The 21,885-nt window shown below is 37.9% G+C and overlaps 3 protein-coding genes and 1 pseudogene across 6 annotated transcripts in view; 2 read left to right on the forward strand and 2 right to left on the reverse strand.

Moving 5' to 3' along the window:
- Positions 1-21,885, forward strand: part of LOC146403204 (uncharacterized) — a 732,844-nt gene that overhangs the window by 324,251 nt on the left and 386,708 nt on the right. The window lies entirely within an intron of this gene.
- Positions 375-1,310, forward strand: LOC100157581 (olfactory receptor 6C2-like). Its single transcript, XM_001927159.6, has one exon. The coding sequence runs from the start codon at positions 375-377 to the stop codon at positions 1,308-1,310; it is 936 nt and encodes a 311-aa protein (XP_001927194.2).
- On the reverse strand, positions 7,714-10,778 carry LOC110258868 (olfactory receptor 6C4-like; annotated as a pseudogene). The gene has a single exon (XR_014803298.1). The product of XR_014803298.1 is annotated as an olfactory receptor 6C4-like (transcript).
- Positions 20,319-21,254, reverse strand: LOC100154323 (olfactory receptor 6C2-like). 2 transcript variants are annotated; one of them, XM_084957845.1, is made up of 2 exons: positions 20,482-21,254; positions 20,380-20,437 (listed from the first exon to the last, which is right to left on the reverse strand). In XM_084957845.1, exons 1-2 carry the CDS (start codon positions 21,252-21,254, stop codon positions 20,380-20,382), a joined length of 831 nt encoding a protein of 276 aa, XP_084813971.1. The 2 variants fall into 2 exon arrangements, with proteins under 2 accessions (XP_001928749.3, XP_084813971.1); XM_001928714.3 differs by having other exon boundaries at positions 20,319-21,254.

The following is a 21,885-nucleotide window of genomic DNA, read 5'->3' on the forward strand; positions in this document are numbered from 1 at the left end:
ATTATAAGCATGTTAAATGATTTAACTCATTTAAAATTCACAGTTACTCTATAATGTAGTATCATCATTAACCTCTTCTTACAGATTAGGAAGTTGGAAACAGACTGATAAATGACTTGTCCAAGGTTGCTCATGTAGACATATGATTTGCACTCACACAAATTGGTTCTAGCTTCTCTGTAGTATATTCAGTGGAGTTGAAGGCATCACTCCTGAAAATCTATGAAAGACTGTTTTTCAAGTTATAGAAGGAGCAGCATATGACTATTTTGTTATTTGTAGTCACAATTTGATTCTGTCATATTTGACATTGTTCCTCAGATGCAGTTTCTGTGACTTTTATGTGAAGATTGGGCAATAGTATGAAGACAGTGATGAGAAACCATTCAGCAGTAACAACATTCATCATACTGGGTTTGACAGATGACCCACAACTAGAAATTCTGGTTTTTATCTTTCTGCTGATCACATATTTGTTCAGTGTGATTGGGAATCTGACCATAATTTCTCTGGTCTTGGTGGATTATCATTTAAAAACAGCTATGTATTTTTTCCTTCAAAATTTCTCTTTCTTAGAAATCTCATTCACAACTGCCTGTGTGCCCACCTATCTGCACATCATATCAAGTGGGGACAAAACCATCACCATCAATGCCTGCTTCAGCCAAATCTTTTTTATTGCCCTCTTTGGAGCTACAGAATTTTTTCTCTTGACAGTGATGTCCTATGACCGCTACGTGGCCATCTGCAAACCCCTGCATTACATGAGCATCATGAACAGCAGAGTCTGTAGGAATCTTATCCTCTGTTGTTGGGTATCTGGCTTATTGATTATCCTTCCACCCCTTGGCCTGAGTCTCCATTTAGAATTCTGTGACTCAGTTATTGACCATTTTGTTTGTGATGCTTCTCCAATCCTGAAGAATTCCTGTTCAGATACATGGTTCATAGAACAGCTGGTCATAGTCTGTGCTGTGTTGACCTTCTTGGTGACCCTTGTGTGTGTCGTTCTGTCCTACATATACATCATCAGGACGATTCTAAGATTCCCATCTCTCCAGCAAAGGAAAAAAGCCTTTTCCACCTGTTCTTCCCACATGATTGTGGTTTCCATGACCTATGGCAGCTGCATCTTTATGTATATCAAACCTTCAGCCAAAGATGAAGTGTCCATCAATAAGGGAGTATCCCTGCTCACTACATCTGTTGCCCCTTTGTTGAACCCCTTCATTTATACCCTGAGAAATAAACAAGTAAAGCAGTCTTTCTATGACACTCTTAAAAGATTTGTGTTTCATTCAAAAAAGTAGCAGAACTGCATACTGGGAATTAAAATTAAATTAAAAGATATATCATGAGAATGTAGGTGGAAACGGAAGCCATGAGGATGACACATTTTGACAGACATTAAAGAGAACTGAGAAGAAAGAAAGCTGACAGTCCCAGCATCTGTGCATGGGCATTTCTCTTCTCCCTTAAACTGTTAAAACTTTCAATCTCTTCTTAACTGGTAATTCAATCAAGTCTTCATAATCATTTCAAATAAGCATTAGTCATTAGTCTTTCATGTCGCTATTCTGTACATGTCATTACTTTCCCCTTTTTGCTACACAACCACTTTTGAAGAGTCTTCCCTTTGTAGGAGGAAAAATGCATCAATTTGCAGGAAATGCAGACAACCTTCATCTTCATATCAGCTTTGTCAATGCTGTCCTCACAATAAATAACACAAGAATAGGTACAGAAATAAGAATACCATAATATTCCTTTCCCTTTCTTATCTGAATGTGTTAAAATAATGTAAAAACAACTGACACCCCCTCATCCAGCAATGCAAAGAGATGTTGCAATATAGCCCTTCAAGATTATTGAAAGATTTCCTCCTTCAGTAATTTTTCAAAGAAAACAAGAAAAGCCAGATGCAAAACAAAAACTATTGGCTTAAAGTCATCAGATTGCTGCTGAGAGTACAAGATTCTGCAAAGGTTGAAACTGTTGAAAAGTGAGGTGATTGTAGATGGATACTTTTGCCCTTAGAGGCATTTTCAGGTTCATGGCTATGTATGTTTTCTTTTGTTTATTTTTTTGTCTTACTTGTTTAAAAGTTAAAAATATACATTACATAATTAGTTTGTTATCATTTTATGTTTCATATTATTTGCATCATCCTTCTATGTTTGTCCTTTTATTCGAATATTTCTTTTAAAAATGTTTTCCAATTTGTCTTTTGATGAAAAGTTGGGGGTGACTGTTAAGGTTTTGCTCTTAGGAATCAAAAATGTTCACAGAAAATAAAGTCAGAGGCTTATATAAATACCTGGGAACCTCATTTGAGGGTAGAATTGACTTCTGGGACCACTGATAAGAGGGGATGGTTGTGTTAAAATGCTGTAGGCCCTACTGGGAGGCAACTGAACATGAGCCATAATAAGGTGGCTTTAAAGTGAGGGTCCCGAATTTCCTGTTGTCCTGAAGTGTGCTATTGTCCAGAAAAGAGCAAGAAAACCCTTGAGTCGTTTCTACAAATGAAGGTGTGTGGGAGTAAACCAGGGCTCTTCTGTTCTATGAATGGAATTTTTGTGTCAAGTATAATTCTACTTTGCCTTTTAGTTAACTGTGGGTTTTAGGGAAACACAATTGTTTGACTGAAAAGGAATTAGCTCTCTTCTCCTCTTGGGTGGTGGTTACATAAGTGTTTACAGTTTATTACATGGTACTTTTATGTCTTAGTTATTTTTTTGTATATTTAAAAATAAAAATTCTTTATGGAAGAAAATGTCCTTTGTGTGGCAAGCCTTCTGAGGTCAAATTTAAATGTAAAATTTCCTGTCAAATTTAAATGTCTGATTTCTCTTTTCTAAGTTAAAAATTTTATTATGGTTGACTTACAATGTTGTATTAGTTAACTGAAAAAAAGTGAATCAGTTATACATATATGTATATCCTTTCTTGTTTACTATATAGGTTATTACAGAATATGAGTAGATTTCCTTGAGATGTACAATAGATCCTTGTTAGTTATTGTTTTATTTATAGTACAGTGTATATGTTAATCCCATCCTCCTAATTTATTCCTCCCCCCATCATTTCCCCTTGGTAAACATAAGTTTGATTTTGAAATCTGTGTTGTTTCTGTTTTATAAAAAAATTCTTTTGTATCATTTTTATTAGATTCTACATATAAGATATCATATATTTGTCTTTCCTGTATGACTTACTTCACTTAGTATGATAATCTCTTGGGTCCATCCATGTGGACATTATTTCATTCTTTTTTATGGCTGAGTAATATTCCATTGTTTACATGTACCATATCTTCTTTATCCATTCCTCTATTGATGGAAATTTAGGTTGCTTCCATGTCTTGGCTGTTGCAAATACTGATGCAGTGAACGTTGGGGTGCGTGTACCTTTTTGAATTATGGTTTTCTCAGGGTATAAGCCTGAGAGTGGACTTGCTGGATCATATAGTAGTTCTATAATTAGTTTTTAAGGAATCTCCATACTGTTCTCCATAGTGGTTGTACAAATTTACATTCCCACCAAGAATGTATGAGGGTTCCCTTTTCTCCACACCTTCTCCAGAATTTATTATTTGTAGAATTTTGATGATGGCTATTCTGACTGGTGTGGGGAGATACCTCACTGTAGTCTTGATTTGAATTTCTCTAATATTTAGTGATGGTGAACATCTTTTCATGTGCTTTTTGGCAATCTGTCTGTATTCTTTGGAGAAATGTCTCTTTAGATCTTCAGACCATTTTTTGATTTTTGTTTGTTTGATATAAAGCTGCATGAGATATTTGTGCATTTTGGAAACTAATCTTCAGTTGCTTCATTTGCAAAGATTTTCTCCCATTCTCTGGGTCACCTTTTTTTGTGTGTGTATGTGTGGTTTTCTTTGCTGTGCAGAAGTTTTTAAGTTTAATTAGGTCCCATTTGTTTGTTTTTATTTTTATTACTCTAGGAGGTGGATTCAAAAAGATACCGATGCAATTTATGTCCAAGAGTTTTCTGTTTATGTTCTTCTCTAGTTTTATAGTATCCAGATTTATAGGGCATAATCCATTTTGAGTTTATTTTCAGGTGTGGTGTTAGAGAAAGTAAATGTCTGATTTCTTAAGGCATAAATGTTCCTTATCTATCTTGTCACAGCATACACAGAGATATCCATCTTTGCCTAGTATAGGACCTCTATTATTATTTCTTTTTGTTAATCTTCTCTTCACCTGTTACACCTATTATCTAGGTTTTGGTATATATTCTTGTCTTTTGGTGCCTGTCTATCTACCCACCTACATTTCTATTGAATCTGGTATCTTTATATTTTCTGTTATCTATCTAATCTCTTGTTTCCTGTTGTTTTATGAAAGAATTTATCAGAGCTGATATTCTAGTTCACTATTTTTGTTTTAGTTCTATGTCTCCTGGTATTAGCCTCATCTGTTTTATTCTTTATTTCTTTTATGTTTTTCAGCAGTATTTTTAACCTATATATTTTTATAATGTTTTATCCTTCATTTTACCAGTATCATTCTTATCTTTTTGAGAAAATTATACTTATTTTAAATTCTTGATGTTTCTGTTCTAATAATTCTTTGTGTCATATTATATCTTATGTATATTCTTGCCCCTGACTCCTACCTCCAGCCCACAGTGGATATAGTCCTCTGATTGTTGGTAGTTTTGGCTTGTGAACTTATGACTCTCCATAGCTTCCTCTATACAGTCTAGTGATGTTTATGTGCCAAATTTCATGAACTTATGGATGAATATAAAGGAATAAAAGGATGATCCTCAAGCTAGAAGGCCCAAGTCATTACAGAACTGTTCTTACTTTATATGGCTTCTCAAAAAAAAATCTCTTTTTTCCCTTTTGTATATTATTTTAAACTCTTTACGAGAAGCAGCATTGGCAGAAGACAACCTGTTTAGACTTGTAATTCCTGAAGTCACAAGCTGTGGAGGCTTAGGGAGAGAGGATAGAAGAATGAATGCCTGGCGTGGTACATTAGGCCTCACTCATTTTTATCATCTCCTCACCCTAGCACTGCTCTGAGATTGTCCTGAGAATACTAGGTAGGTAAAGCTGTTTCTTTTGATTCTTGTCTACAGTGGTGATAGGAAGGATAATCCACCAACTTACACATTTAGACAGTAACATTCCAAAAGTTCAGCTGCAGAATCAGTAAATTCATTTCTTTGGTTTTCTATGACTTGGGCTACATTCCAAGTAAGTATTAGCATAAAGCTACCTAGGTGAACAGTTTTAGAAAATCGTGACTTATCTTTTTTTTTTTTTTTTCCTTTTTCTTTTTTTGGACAAGCACGTTTAGGAGGTGACAGAGTCCTTCCCAAATTTATTTCTAGGTGCTTATGTTGTGAAGGCTGGGTGAAGCCCTGGCTAGTGTTCTTAAACTTTGACTTACACCGAATACTCCTCTTTATCTCAGCTTCATCCAAGGCACATGGAGTGGATGATTGTCCAGCCCTAACAAGCTGCTGCCGGTTGTTCTCTTGGCTTTATTTGAAGTGTATTGAGACCTTCACTGACCCGGCTATCAAAGGATGCAACTGGACATAAGAGGAGTGGAAATAAGCTAGCCTTGCTGCAAAGGGATTTCAAGTAGAATGGCTAACAATGTTTTAGTCCCAGTTATGTTAAACCAATCAATGAAAAACCTATTTTTACCAGTTTAGCCTAGCAACTCAACTGGCTTTCTTTCTCCTTTCTTCTCTTCCTTCCTTCCTTCACTTTTTTTTTGACCATGGCCACAGCATGTGGAACTACCCTGGGCTAGGGATGAAACCTGTGCCACAACAGTGACCTGAGCCACAGGAACACTGGATCCTTAACCCACTGTGCCACCAGGGAATTCCAAGCCTGAGTTTCTGGACAAGGATATTGGTTACCATTATCATTGTGTTATAATGGATATCATTTTTAAAACACAATAAATAATGGCGTAAATTTTTTTATACTTATTTAATGCTCAAAACTGTCATGTAAGATAGTCACTATTATTATCCACATTTTAAAATTGAGAAAAGTAAGCCCTAGGGAGGTAAAAAATTGTTGTAAGGAGACTCAGGTAGAAGGTTGGGCATCTGAGATTTGAACTGAAGCCTGTATTTTCAACCACTATATAGCATTTTGTTTCACTTCACCATAGATTTTGGTAGAAATGTGGATTTGGGAGAACTTGGTGACTCAGGGGTTGCTGTTTAAGAACATTTCTCTAATTAATAGCTCAGGGGATTTGGAATGAATTGAAAGTTATCACCAACACCTGGCTTAGCCACCAAGGAAACCCAGCTAATTCAAAATACCAATGGCTTTATATAAAAGGCTGTTTATTAAAAATATTATATATTCTTCAAGATTTTCTGTGGTTCTGGAAATTTTCTCTCACAATCAGTCCCATACAGTTTGTTCATTAAGTCCTCCTTCTGTTCAGAATTATTACTGCACATAAAACATGTGAATACATCACATCATGTTTGTACCCTAAATAGTAATTGGTATTCTGCAATGAATTAAGGTTATTACGGAACTATGTACAAGTATTCAGATTTCCAAAATGTCCTAGGTTCCATTGAAGTTGAGGCTGTATTCAAATTCAGTTTGTTGTTACCTTGAATCCATGTGTAGATTTTTGATAGGGTCGTTTATTCCTAGTTAGTTGCAAAAACTCATAATCTGGAACCTTCTGGGTATAAAACTGTATTGCTACTTTATATTCCTTTTCACTTTATGAATGAGGCATCCATGGCTTATGTGGGAAAAAATGCAAAAATTTGGGGAAAAGTTAAACAAATGAAGTCATATCACAGAATTTATCCTTTATAATACCTAACAAAGGAGACAAAAAGATGAAAATGAAGTCAAAATAGAAAGAAATTACTGGAGACTCTCAAAGAGAGAGTGTGGCAATCTCAGCCATTAACATAAAAACATGTCAGCTATGAAAACTGACATTTGTTTAGGAGGAGTGAGAGGAGTCTGACTTTGCCTCTAGAAATTTCTTCTAACCAAAAACTTCTAGATAATGGAGGTGTAAATTGACAAAATCTTGAGCATTTTTACCTCACTTGAGGAAAAGTGGACCAAATGCCTTTTTGTGTTTTATGGAAGAATGAAGTTGCAATGGCTTCAACTGAAAGATAAAGAAAAAGGTAAGGAGAATAAAAAATATCGACACTTTGAAAGAAGCATCAGAACTCCCTAATCAAGACTAATGCCCCAGCTAGATTTCCTTTAAAACAATGCTAATAATATACCTGCCTTTCTTAAAACTACTGGGGACTCGTCAATGTCCAACTAACTCCACACTTTATAATAAATACCTTTATGAGCTGGCCTCTCTCACTGTAATTTTTTATATTCCCATTCTTCTAAATGAGCAATCTGTTTTGCCTCTTAAATTTCAAGTAATTTCCAGAAAACAGTTAATGCTTCCCAATTACTCTATTTTGGGAGTCTCATTCATCCTTCTCTAATAACACCATATTATTTTATTTTCTGTAAACTTATGACATCAATTTACAGTTTCTACACATTCCTATCACAGTATACCATTGATTCCTTGAAATTAGGACTTTAGGTCTTTCATATTTTTATCCTCAAGTGCCAATGCAGCACTTGAAATAGAGTAGACACTGAATACATATTTATTAAATGAAACATATTTTCCTGGAAATATATCTTCTTTTTTAAAGCTTCACAATCTTTTTGATGGTGTCTTTGAATGCTTGCTTCACTTGCTGATTTCTTAGCGTGTAAATGAAGGGATTCAGCAACGGAGTAATTGAAGTAATGAGGACAGCTATTGCTTTGTTGAAAGAACCTTCTTCTTTTGCAGAAGGATTAATGTACATAAACATGCAGCTGCCATAAGAGAGAGAGATGACAATCATGTGGGAGGAGCAAGTGGAAAAAGCCTTTGTCCTTTGCTGGGCAGAAGGGATCCTCAGAATGGTCCTGATAATAAATGTGTAAGAGAGAGTCACCAGAACCAGAGTAACCACCAGAGTCACAACTGCCAAGAAGATGACCGTCAGTTCTAAGAGGCTTGTGTCTGAGCAGGCAAGCTCCAGGAGGGGACCATAGTCGCAGTAATAGTGATTCAGAACATTGGAGGCACAGAAATCCACCTGGCTCATCAGGAAGATTGGGGGAAAGATAGCTAGGAATCCCCCAAGCCAGGAGCAGAACACAAGCTGGATGCAGACTCTGCTGTTCATGATGGTCAGGTAGTGCTGGAGTTTGCAGATGGCCACATAGCGGTCATAGGACATAGAAGCCAGGAGGTAAAACTCCGTTGCCCCAAGAAATATAGCAAAAAAAATACTGCATCAAGCAGCCAGCAAAGCTGATGACTTTATTTCCTGTTGTCAAGCTGGTCAGAAATCTGGGAATAAAAATGGATGTGAAGCAAACTTCTAAGAAGGAGAAATTCCGGAGGAAGAAGTACATGGGGGTCTGGAGGTGGGGGTCTACCAGAGTGAGAATGATGATCGTCAGATTTCCTAGGACACTTAGCAGGTAGGTGAGGAACAGAAAGATGAATACCACCACCTGGACCTCAGGTTGATTTGTGAGCCCCAAGAGAATAAACTCAGTAAATGTGGTTCGGTTTTTCATTGTTGACCTTTAGGGGCTCTAAAGGGAAAAGGTGAGAATGATGAAAACCAATGTTTCTTGAGGTAGGAGAGGTAAAGCTGATTGTAATTGACCAAATCAGGTCAAATATAACTTTCCATTCAATTGGCCCAAACCTGTGTCCTGCTGGACTGGACTGGACTCCAGGGATGTCCCATATCTTGTGTAAGTGACCTTCATTCCCAGTCTTTCTGGTTTTCTTTTTCTTTTTTCTTTTGGGAGCCACACCCATGGCATATGGAAGTTCCCAGGCCAGGGGTCGAATTGGAGCTCCAGCTGCCAGCCTCCCCCACAGCCACAGACACATGGGATCTGAAGCACATCTGAGACCTAAACTACGTATGGATCACAGCAATGCTGGATCCTCTACCCACTGAGCGAGACCAGGGCTTGAACCCACATCCTCATGGATACTAGTTAGATTCGTTTCCGCTGCACCACAGTGGGAACTCCTATTGCCGGTCTTTGTAATTCTTCAAGTTGATCTATTCCTGGACATATCACAGAATTTGTTGCAGAATAATTACTCAATTTTGCTTCAGAAGAATAATTTTTGAACCTATCTTTCTCTCCCCAAATGTTTATGATATCTCTGCATTTAAGTCACTTTTATCTGAATTTATAAATCTCTTATACTTCTGTGCACTTGGTAGATACATATCCATCTGATTCTGTTCCTTCCCTTTCCCCTCCTCATGCTTTTTTCCCCTTTCTGTATCTTGCCTCCTCTCCCTGTACAATTTGATGTTTTAGTGGATACTTGCCATAATCCTCATCTCCATTACTATACAAATCTCTGACTCCCTTGTTTCAGCAAGCAACAGAAATTTCCCCAAGCAGATAATGCTGAAGATCTTGATGCATAATTGACTTTTTCGATAGCCTCACTTCTTTGGTAGGATGACTTTGTAATAGGGCTTTAGGACTCTTAAATCTTTTTAGTTCAGTATTCTCTCATTTTATTTTGACTACATGGACAAGTCTCAGCATTAAATCATATTAATCAGCATTTATTTATTTCTTTGCCATTTTCAAAGTCTCCTACACACTAATTGGGGGTATGTCTCTGAGAATAGAGATCTGGAGAGATCCACAGATAGTATCTCAGAGTATATATTTTTGTTGTTGTTCTTTTGGGGCCGCACAAACGGCATATGGAAGTTCCCAGGCTAGTGGTCGAACTGGAGCTGCAGCTGCTGGCCTACACCACAGGCACAAACATGCAGCATTCGTGCCATGTCTGTGACCTACACCATAGCTCACAGCAACGCTGGATCCTTAGCCCACTGAGTGAGGCCAGGGATCAAACCCGCATCCCATGGACACTAGTTGTGTTTATTACCTCTGAGCCACCACAGGAATGCCTCTCAGAGTAGGTTTTGCACAAAATCTTGAGGAATCCTCAGTGACAAACTAAGGGTGATAATTTATCATGCCTCAAATTTTCTTGGCATATAGAAACCAAGAAGAGGGATGTTGATGTTTCTGACAGTAAGAGTCCTTTGTAGATAAATTGATAATCCTCAAAGTAGGAAACTGTACGCATCTTTAGATTTTTCTGATTAAGAAGCAAAGACAATGTAAAAGGCCCCTCTAATTCACATGCATATGGCTGAGAAAAATCATATCTTGAAAATCATTCTTTGCAATTTCCCCATTGTTCTGTACAGCTTTTGGAGGCATTGCATTGACCTGTACCCCCTACAGCCGTGCCTTGCTTTTTTGTACTGACCTGTGGTCTTTGGCAAGTCCTGCATTTTCATCTGTATTTTCACAGTTGATTGATTTCATGATCCATGTTTTTAGAATAATAGCACCACTGACTTTAAAAACAGGCAATGCTTACACCTTAAACCTCTGAATGACTGCAGTAGGCTGTTTACCTTGTTGTTCCTAAGAGGGATGTCAGAGATGAGATGTGCCATGAGAGTCTCCAAGTAGCATAAAACTGAACGTGTTTTTCTTTTTATCAGCTTCCCATGTACTTTTGATGCTTCTCTTAATGGAAGTACCCAAGTTTGTGCAGCTTAACTAGGAAGGAAGGGTCTGACCTTCCATTCTATGAATCTAAACCAGAATCAAAACATAATTCCTTGGAGTCAGAGTCCTGCACTTGTGTAATAAAAAAGAAAAAAGCAAATAATCCCTCTGTCCTGGCAATGGTAGAGTTAGAAGAGGAAACTTTAATAGGTGGAAAATTACTTAATTGTGTTCTAAGAGAGGTTATTGTGAAATCCTTACAAGGCAAGACATGGGCTTCTTCGCATTTTCTATGTTAGCCAGAATGACACAGGTTTTATTTGCTCTTTTTAGAGCAGACACTTGGGAATCAATTTCCTAAAGAAGCTAAAGATGCCCTGTGGACCCAAGTTCAGAAGGTGCAAATAAACCTCAATTGTTACAACTTTGAGAACAAGTTGTTAACATGTGGCTGCAGAGAGAGGTTCCTGAGAGACCATGATAAGGGTTCCAGGAGAGAATCCGCTACCGCCCTGAGGTTTGTGAAGTTGAGGGCAATGGAGTGAGAGCCATGGGGATTGGCTTGCCTGCCCTAGCCATTGTTCTTATTATTTCCCCTTTAATAACTCATTTGGGCCAGTGCTTATATCTGATATAAATGAGTGTTTCTTCACAGTGAATGGCCACGACCTTAATGCCATGGTATCCTCCATTAAGATCTGCATACCTAGTATTGCTGGTATTAAACATATTGCTGGGACTCCCTCTGATCAGCAACTGGAAACTATTTTGCGGATTGAGATTTGGCTAATATGTTCTGTTCTATGTATAGGTCTACAGCCTCTCAGTAGAATTTGCCTTCACCTTTGAAGACACAACACATTTTTACTTTCCTCACTATGAGATATTTCAAAAGCCCTGCCAGTGCACTTAACTTTGTAGGCAAAAATTTAACCACATTCAGCTTATTCCCGGAACAGACATTATATTGATAACATTATCTGCAAAGAAATTCAAGTAATATGCTCACATGTATAAACAAACACTTGTCACAGAACTTTCTGATCAAGGTTGAGCCACACTGCATTCTGTAAAATTCAGGCCTTGCTATTTCCCTAAAATTTCTAAACTTTACTTATCAGCATGGGGATAAGTCATACTTGATGCACTAAGGAACTAATTCTTAGGTTCATCAGCACTTACTACTTTAAAGGAGTCTCAGCATTTACATGTTTAATTGGGTTTAAGAGGCAGCATATTCCTCATTTACAAATTTTATTGAAGCCCGTTATGCCCTTGCTCACAAACTGACTCATTTTGTTTTATTTTTCCTTTTAAAAATATAATTAGTCAATTGACTACATTACATTAATTCAGCGTAATGAGTTTTATGTATGTATATATATATATGACAAAATGACCACAAGACAATGTCTCATTGACATCTGTCATGATGACATAGTTACAGAATTTTCCCCTTGTGATAAGAATTTTTAAGATCTACTCTTTTTTAGCAGCTTTCAAATATGCAATACCATATTATTAACTATAGTTCCCATACTATCCATGACATCCTCATGACTTATTTATTTTACAATTGGAAGTTTGAACATTTTGAATCATTTCACCCATTTTTTCCCACCCCAGCCCCCACCTTTGGCAACCATTGGTCTGTTGTCTTCTCTTTGAATTGGGCTTTTTCTTTTTTAGATTCTTCATATAAGTAAAGTCAAACAATATTTGTCTTTCTCTGTCTCATTTATTTCAGTTAACATTTAAAGTCCATTCATGTTTTTGCAAATAACAAGGTTTCCCTATTTTTTATGGCTGAATATTTTTATATGTCATATTTTCCTTATCCATTCATCTGTCGATGGACATTTAGGTTGATTCTATATTTTAGCTATTGTAAATAGGGCTGCAATGAATCTGGAGACACACATCTTTTTGAGTTAATGTCTTCATTTTCTTCAGATAAATATCCAGAATTGGAATTGCTGGATCATATGATAGCTTTATTTTTTAATTTTTTGAGGAAATTCTCTGCTGTTTTTCATTGGCTCACTCTGGGCCACCCAACAATAGAGGCTCCAAATTGCAATAACAACAGGTACTTTTTTAGAGCTCTCCCCTCTTCTGCTCCTCAACAGAGACCCTTTCATTACAGGGGCTTCAACAGCCTTCTCTCAGTCCTTCCAGTCTGTGGATCAGCCGTGGTTTATGGACTTGAGGTGCAAAAAACTATCTTCCTTGGCTGCACCTTACACACTATTAGGATGGCGTCTGCTGGCTGTATAGTGAGCCCTTCTGGGAAGAAATGCTTTCACAAATCCTCAGCCTGTGACTCTTTGTAGTCAGCTGGCCACTGTGCCTTGGGTCCTTGAGGCAGCACCCCACAAACTTGGCATGGCCACAGAGGTCTCATGATTAAAATGAAAATGCCACATATAGAGCCAAACCTGGGCCCTCTAGCACATCCTCCCTACAGGAGGAAATGGTTTCCATGTCCTCAGTCCTTTGCTAGATGCAATGGTACCTGAAGAGGCCACCCTCTCTCATATCCACTGACCCCCTGAGGAGCCGTTGGGATCAACTGAGTGATCAGGAAATGGATTTTGTATACTTTATAGCTTCAGCACCACCATCACAAACAGTAGAGCCCCCGGAGAAGCTGCTACATTCTATTCCCTAACCAAAGATGGAAGCCAGGGGTCAGCACAGTCATCTTAATACTAGAGGATGTTCTGGCCAACAGTTGGCCCCTGTCCCATGCCTATAGGCTCTTGGGCCATTGCCAGCAGTAACGGTCTGGTCTGGCCAATGGTGGCAACCACAATTCCAAGCTGATTGCCCTTCTCTGTTGGGGAAAAGAACTCCAGGAATTTCTTGTCTCATGGATACCCCAAATACAAGTTAAGTCCACATGTGTTCTCCACATCCTAAAATTCAATTTTCAGAGACTCATTACAATGCACAGTTGGTAAATTGGCTTGGATTTCTGAGACGCATACGGTTACAACCTCAGATCTAATGTCACTAACTTTGCCCTGGGTAGTCTGTGGACACAGGAAATACCAGGCCATAGTGTGGCTTCTGCCCTGAAGGCCTGAGAAGAATGAAGGGGATGTTCCCTCTCCTGTGCCATCGATAATGTAGTGCCTAACCTATGCACCTTATGTGGGAAGATGTACCACGGCCCTTATAGTGGAGGAGGATTGGTTCCCTGGGAGACTGTTCCTTAGCCAATGGCAAATAGATTTTATGTGTCTTCTGAATAGAATGTTATTCTCTAATAAAAATTACACTAGGTTCCTCTTCTTTCCTATTGCCCAATTAAATACTCTACATTTATTTGTTCAAATAATTATGAAGCTTGTTAGATTTTCTTTTCTTTTCTTTTTGGGCCGGCACCCGCAGCATATGGAAGTTCCCAGGCTAGGTTAGGCGTCGAATTGGAGCTACTGCTGCTGGCCACACCACAGCCACAGCAATGCAGGATCTGAGCCATGTCTATGACCTACACCACAGCTCATGGCAACACCAGATCTCTGACCCGCTGAGCGAGGCCAGGGATCATCTTCGTGGATACTTGTGGGATATGTTTCCGCTGCACCATAGTGGAAACTCCCAAGCTTGTTAAATTAAACAGTGCTTCTCGCATTGCAGTCAAGCCTGTGGTAACAGATCCTTTGAATATAAGACTGCTTCATTGTGATGTTTACCCCCAGTCTTACCAAAATCCTACATTGCATTGGGAAAAGTTCCCTGGAACACTGAAAATTATTTATTTTTAATTTGGATCGATTCGCTTTGGTAACAATTTCATTGAATACATGATAAAGTTTCCCACTTTCTTCCCATAATTAGTGTTTTCAATTAACGTTAACATGAAGAGTTTGAAGACAACCTGTGCAAAACTACCTACACTCACTGTCACTATGGGACCTAGAAGAGTGATTGAGATTTGGGTTTTTCCTTCATCAACTCCCTATTTAGTAAATTTAAAAATATATTTGAGACACTTTGAACTTACATTTGGAACAAAGCTCATTCAGTCTTAATTCAGGACAGAGATTCAAGACGTGAATCTGTGTCCCCTCATCCCCCAAACTCTCCACCAAAAAGTGGCAAAAAAGACTTAAATAACAGGTAATAAGATGAAGTAACTTAACACTGATATTATTTGATTTCTATGATGCTAGAGTGTATTATTGGGTCGTGGTGTCTTTTCCGTCACCTCTTTTTCTTCCGTCTCTTTAGCAGTAACAGCTCCCTAACTGATGGTTATGTCTGTCCTTTCCAAAAGCTAAAGTGACCATGGCAGGAAAATTCTAATTTCATGTCCCTTCAGAATAACAACATATCGGAAATGAGCATTGATTACCTTTCTGCATAATTATAATAAACGGAAATTCACATTTTAAAACTGACTGAACTCACTCTCTGCCTGTAGTTGGAGAATATGGAAAAAGCTGTCATGACAAATTACACACTTACTTTTCTGATAGTTTTCTATCAGAGGCTTTTGAGGGAAACACAGTCTGAGGAGCACTGTGTTGGAGAGGAGGTTCGTGTCCACTTCTGCTTCCACTTTCACAGTCCACCTGCCCCAGCTCCCAGTCTCACCCTCCATACAAGCCTGTGCGAACACACACACACATACGATGCATAAGCATTTCTGTCTTCTTTTTAAAAAGAGACTCTAATTACACAATATATCAGATCTGTTGTCTCACAGTTCTCTGATGCGTTAAATATTTTTTAGCTTTCTACTTCTTTGTATGTTTTATACAGATAATTGTTACTGCTGTTTCTTCCATTTATCCAAAATTTTCCTCTGTAATATCTAACTGATATTAAAATCATTTGATACATATAGTGTCCTCAGATTGTGTAGTTTTCATCTTTATAAATTTGATTTGGCTATTTTTAAACAATTTTAATATTTTGCGTAAATATTCTTTTATATTCTTCAACATATGGGGTACAAATATAACTACTGTTTTAACTGTATTCTATTTTAACTATATCATCTCTGGCATTTTTGGGTCTATTTTTATTCATCGTTCTCCTCATTATAGATTGTATTTTCCTGTTTCTTTGCATGTCTGGTGAAATTTGATTATGTTAGGCATCATGCATCTTAACTTCTATGTTAATATGTGTTAATCTGGACAGAGACGTGTTTAGCCTAGGGATTTCTTTCCTCAATACTGAGGCAAATCCTTCTGAATAATACCCAGTAAATTATGGGATTTTTAATTCTGTTTGGTGTGAATAGGATCCATTTCCATTCTTATGTGAGCTCAGAATATTGTTCTTTACAATTCTTTGGTGATTCTTGTCTTAGGTAAGGTCCTTATGTCTATGTGCTGATCAGTACTCAGTTGAATGCTCTTAAGGGCCAAATAGATCACCAGTTATCTCTCTGCATGCCTCTTTCATGTGAACTTTAGCCTCCCTGGACCACCACCTGCATATTCTCGACTTTGGGCCTGATGGGCTCCTCCCCCAATGCACTGTCTCCAGGAAGTAAGCTGAAGTAACCATCTCTCAGATATCACTGTCCTCAATTGCCTATGTAAATTATATGGAAAATTGTGGTTTCATATATTTTGCTGGTTGTTTACTGGTTTAAATAGAGAGGACATATGTGTTCCCTGTTAATTATTTCAGCTTGAGCTCATTATCTTTTCATGCTTTCTTCCACATATTAAAATATTTTCTGAAGTTCTAGATTTTTGAAAATCTAGCATGACTAATAATCATAATTTGCTGATTTGCTTCAAAGTATTCTATAAACATTTCCTTTCTTTGATAATGATCAATATGTTTTATCTTAGATTCACAGATGTGGAGAACAAACTAATGGTTACCAGTGTGGAGAGGGAAGAGGGGAGGAGCATGACAGGGGTAGGGGTTGAGAGGTACAAACAATTATGTATGAAATCAGCTGTAAGAATATGTCCTATAACACAGGGAACGTAGTCAACATTTCGTATAACTGTAAGGAGTATAACCTTTAAAACTGTGAATCAGTAGTTACTGTTGTGGCTCAGCAGGTGAAGAACCAGACATGGTGTTCATGAGGATACAGGTTTGATCCCTGGCCTCACTCAATGGGTTAAGGATCCAGCATTGCTGCAAGCTGTGGCAAAGGTCACAGATGTGGCTCAGATCTGAACTTGCTGTTGGCTGTGGCTGTGGTATAGGCTGGCAGCTGCTCTCTGATTTGACCCCTAGCCTGGGAACTTCCTTATGTCCCAGATACAGCTGTAAAAATTAAATTTAAAAAATTAAAATTGTGGAGTTCCCATCATGCCTCAGTGGTAACGAGCCTGACTATATCCATGAGGATGGGGGTTCAATCCCTGGCCTCCCTCAATGGGCTAAGGATCTGTCATTGCTGTGAGCTCTGGTGTAGATTGCAGATGCAGCCTGGATCCTGCATTGTTGTGACTGTGGTGTAGACTGGCAGCTGCAGCTCTGATTCAACCCCTAGCCTGGGAACCTCCTTATGCCTCAGCTGTGTACCTAAAAAGCATATATATATATTAAAAAAAGCTGTGTATATAAAAAGCATATCAAGACCCATCCTCACCTTATGTCTTTGCTTTGAGCCCAAAACACAGTGTCAAGGTCAAAAAGCCTCCAGGGCAGTGGGTACACAGTATGGCCTGGAAGAAGTTACCATAAACATCAGAGGAATTTCAAGACTGCTAGTATATATCAACATAAACCTGAGGAATATCTATGGGAGTATAAAATAAGGGTTTGGGATCAGGGTAAGGTGAGAGTAACATTGGACAGAGTTGAATTTACTGATGTGAATGCTAGTCTCTCAAATGGTTGGACATGGCTCCACTTGGCCCACATGTGCCCTACAATGAATGACGTAAAAATTCCAGAACTTTCTCCCTATGCTGTTGAGGAAAGCATCCAAAGACTCTACTGGAGAAGATTTATTATGTAAGACGTGCTTGTCTACTCCCTAACAGAAGCCTAGAAAATTTCAAGGGATAGTCCATTCAACAACCTTTGAGAAATACATTGTTGACCAGGAGACTTGGCTTCCTAAACTGCTCTATGGTGACTGCTCTTAAAGTCCAGGGATGACAATGGGGAATAGCGGTTTTGAAAAGCGCTCTTTAAATTCAATGGAATGAGGGGACTCTGGAGATTCGGGGCCAGGTGGCAGCGCTTCAACTCAAGAGATAAAATAAGCATGGTTACCATAGTGGCCAATAGGGCTTAAAGATTTGATCTATAGTGATATCTGGTGTTGACTAAATGATTATACTGCCTCTAAGACTAAAATACATGGGCAGTCACAATGGGGAAAGAATGTTCTCTTCCATAAATGCTGGGATAAACTGGATATATACATGCAAAAGAGTGAAACTGGACCCATATTTACACCATACACAAACATCAACTCAAAATTAATTTAAGACTTAAAATGTTAATATCTGAACATGTAAAACTCCTAGAATAAAATGTAGGGAAAAACTCCTTGACATTGTCCTTAGCAATAATTATTTTTGGATATGACACCCAAAGCTCAAACAACAAAAGCAAAATTAAACAAGTGAGACAAATCAAACTAAAAAGATTCTGCACAGCAAAGGAAACAATCAGCAAAATGACAAGACACGAGTCTATGGAATGGGAGAAACAGAGCAAATATTTGCAAACCATATATTGGATATCCAAAATATATAAAGATCTCCTAAAATTCAATAACAAAACCCTCAACAACCTAATCTCAACAAAGGATCTGAAGACATTTTCCCAAAGACACATAAATGGCCATCAGGTACATAAAAAGATGTTCAGTATCACTAATCTTCAGGGAAATGCAAATTGAAAATTCAACAAGATACTGTCTCAAACCTGTTAGAATGGCTGCAGTAAAAAATATTACAAATGTTAATAACAAGTGTTCATGAGTATGTGGAGAAAAAGGAACCCTGGGATTCTCTTGGTAGGAATAGGTAAATTGGTATAGCCATTATAGAAAACAATATGGATTTTTTTTTCTAAAAACTAAAAATAATACTCTCATATGACACAGCAGTATTTCTTCTTGGGTATATATTCTAAGGCAACAAAAATCATGATTTCAAAGAGATAGCTGCATTCCCACATTTATTGCAGCCTTAGTAAATAAACCAAGCATGAGTAAACAGCCAAGATATGGAGACCACTTGAGTCATGGATGGATAAATGGGTAAAGAAGAGGAGGTATATACAAAGGAATATCATTCAGACAAAAAAGTAAGACCTTTCTACCAGTTTCAACAACATGACTAGAGTTTGAGGACATTATGCTAAGTAAAGTAAGTCAGACAGAGAAAGACAAATACTGTGTGATATCACTTACACGTAGAATCTAAAAAAGTGCATAGGAACAGAGACCAGATAGGTAGTTGCCAGAGGCCGGGGGAAATGGGTGAAGGTGGTCAAAGATACAGATTTCCAGTTCTAAGATAAATGAGCCCTGAGTTTCAAATGTACAGCATGTTGACTTTGATTAATGATACTATATTGTATTTAATGAAACTTGACAAGAGAGTAGATATTAAAAAATTCTCATGCAGAAAAGAAAATTGTAGAGCCATTATACAAAGCAGAGGTAATTGGTGTTAACTAAACATTATGATAATCTCTTTGCAATATATACATATGTAAAATCTTCATGGTATACAGCTTCAACTTATATGACATTATTTGTCGATTATATCTAATAAAATTAGAAAAAAAGGGCTCTAATGCCCAAAATAAAAGCGTTAAAAAACCAAAAAATATATCAGTTTAATGATAAATTAGTTTCATCTCAGTCTGTAGTAATGAGGTTCCATTAAAAAATGAGAGAGAGTTCCTGTCATGGCTCAGTAGTTAACAAGCCCAACTAGTATCCATGAGGACTAGAGTTTGATCCCTGGGCTTGCTCAGTAGGTTAAGGATCGGGCATTGCTGTGAGCTGTGGTGTAGATCACAGACATGGCTCAGATCCCGCGTTACTATGGCTGTTGTGTAGGCCAGTGGCTACAGCTCCGAATTGACCCCTAGCCTGGCAACCTCCATATGCCATAGGGGCAGCCCTAAAAAGCCAAAAGACAAAAATCAATCAATCAATCAATCAATAGAAAAGAGAAACAAATTATCTCTACCCATTATCCTGTTTTAGAAACAGTGGATGGTAGAATAGGAAGGAATCATGAGATAAATAATATTTGACCTGGAAAAGCTATACATTTAAAGAAACAATTGGAAAAAGACCACTCTTATTTTGGTTACTGCATTTTTGTGATTCAGACATAAGCATGATGAGGTATTATTGAGACCATCTGGAAATTTATTTTCATGCTCACTTAGAAGAGTGAACAACAATGAAAGGTCTATTTTTTTGAGCTTTATTGAAGTATAGTTGATTTAAAATGTTGTGATAATTTCTTCTGTATAACAAGTGACTCAGTTATGCATGTACCCACAGCCATTGTTTTTCAGAAAGGTGTATTTGAATTAAGGCTACAGTGCTTTCTTCAGTCCATGGTTCTCAGAGTAATAGAAAAGAAGCTTTGGTGGTAAGTTAGACTGTAAGTTCAGGACTGTACGGTTGATTTGAATTAGAACACAGTAAAAGATGAAATATTTATATGTGTAAATTTTAAATTTATACAATCTTTTTCATTTCCTAATTCTTTGAAAGAAAAGCCATCTTTTTTATTAAGTCCCTGAAGGCTTGTTTGACTTGCTTATTCCGTAGCGTATAAATGAAAGGGTTCATCAGAGGAATAACCGAAGTGTTGAGCAGGGACACCGCCTTATTAATGGCCACTCCTTCCTTTGCCGGTTTAATATAGATAAAGATGCAACTTCCATAGGTTATGGAGACCACAATGATGTGGGAAGAACAGGTGGAGAAAGCCTTTTTTCTCTGCTGGGCTGAAGGGAGCCTTAAAATGGACTTGATGATGTAGGTGTAGGACACAATCACACAGACGAGTGTGACCAGGAGGGTCAGCACAGCCATGATTAAAACAAGTTGTTCTACATATTGAGTGTCTGAGCATACAATCTTTAGAAGAGGAGATGCATCACAGCCAAAATGGTCAAGGAGATTGGAGTCACAGAAATCTAGCTCAACTCCTAGGCTGAGAGGTGGGAGTATGACAATTAACCCAATCAGCCAACAGCCAAGGACAAGAACGGTGCATATCCTTCCATTCATGATGGCGGTGTAGTGCAGGGGCTTGCAGATGGCCACATAGCGGTCATAGGACATGGCGGTTAGGAGAAAAAATTCTGTTGCCCCAATGAGGATGATGAAAAATAACTGGATGATACAAGCATTGTAGGTCACGCTTTTGTCCCCAGTTGTCATGCTGTACAGGAATCGAGGAACACAGACAGTTGTGAATAATATCTCTAGGATGGAGAAATTCCGAAGGAAAAAGTACATGGGTGTTTTAAGGTGAGAGTCCACCAGAGTGAGGAGGATGATGACCAGATTTCCAACAACAGTGAAAATGTAGGTCAGAAACAGGAATACCGAAAGAAACACCTGGAGTCGTGGGTCATCTGTTAATCCTAGTAGGATGAAGGAAGTGATAGCAGAATGATTTTTCATCACATTTGTCAGATACATAAGTCTGTATTAATAAATCATAAATTTTGAATCTGAGGAATAAAATGTAAAAATAATATTTCAATAAGCTATGTATTGAAAAGTAGTGAAACAAGCCAGTGGAAACACATTTTAGAATTTTCCCTTGGTAATCAATAATCACGATGTTAGTGAGTGCATCATGCTTCATTTCCTTGGACTCTGTTTTCCCTTGCTCTTCAGACTGTAGTTTATGAAAAATATTCATCTTCGGAATTTGGTTTATGGAAGTGTCCACTGCAGCCCAGGACAATTAAAAAGTAGACCTCCCAGTCCCCAGAGATTTGGCAGCCATCTTGGTCCTCCCGTCCTCAGTGTAGAGCAGGAGATCCACAAATGACCGTTAATATAAAAAATGGATAAAAATGTATTTTCCCACTTGTCATTACAGCACATCAACATATCATTCTCATACCTTAGAGCAATTACCATCAGTGGCTTAGTCATACTATTTTCTGTGCTTTGCAGCATTTGTCCCCTTCAAATAATTTCTTCATCCCCCAGCATCCTAGATAAGATTTTACTGTTTGGATGACCTGGGAGCAGTATCAGAGAGTTATCTGGAAATTTCCTGAGTCCCATCCTCTTCCAGCTT

Source organism: Sus scrofa, chromosome 5, assembly GCF_054392235.1.
Source record: "Sus scrofa isolate SSC_HxYL_T2T_F1_AM1 chromosome 5, Sscrofa_HxYL_maternal_Yorkshire_Landrace_v2.0, whole genome shotgun sequence".
In the NCBI taxonomy this organism is placed as follows: Eukaryota; Metazoa; Chordata; class Mammalia; order Artiodactyla; family Suidae; genus Sus; species Sus scrofa.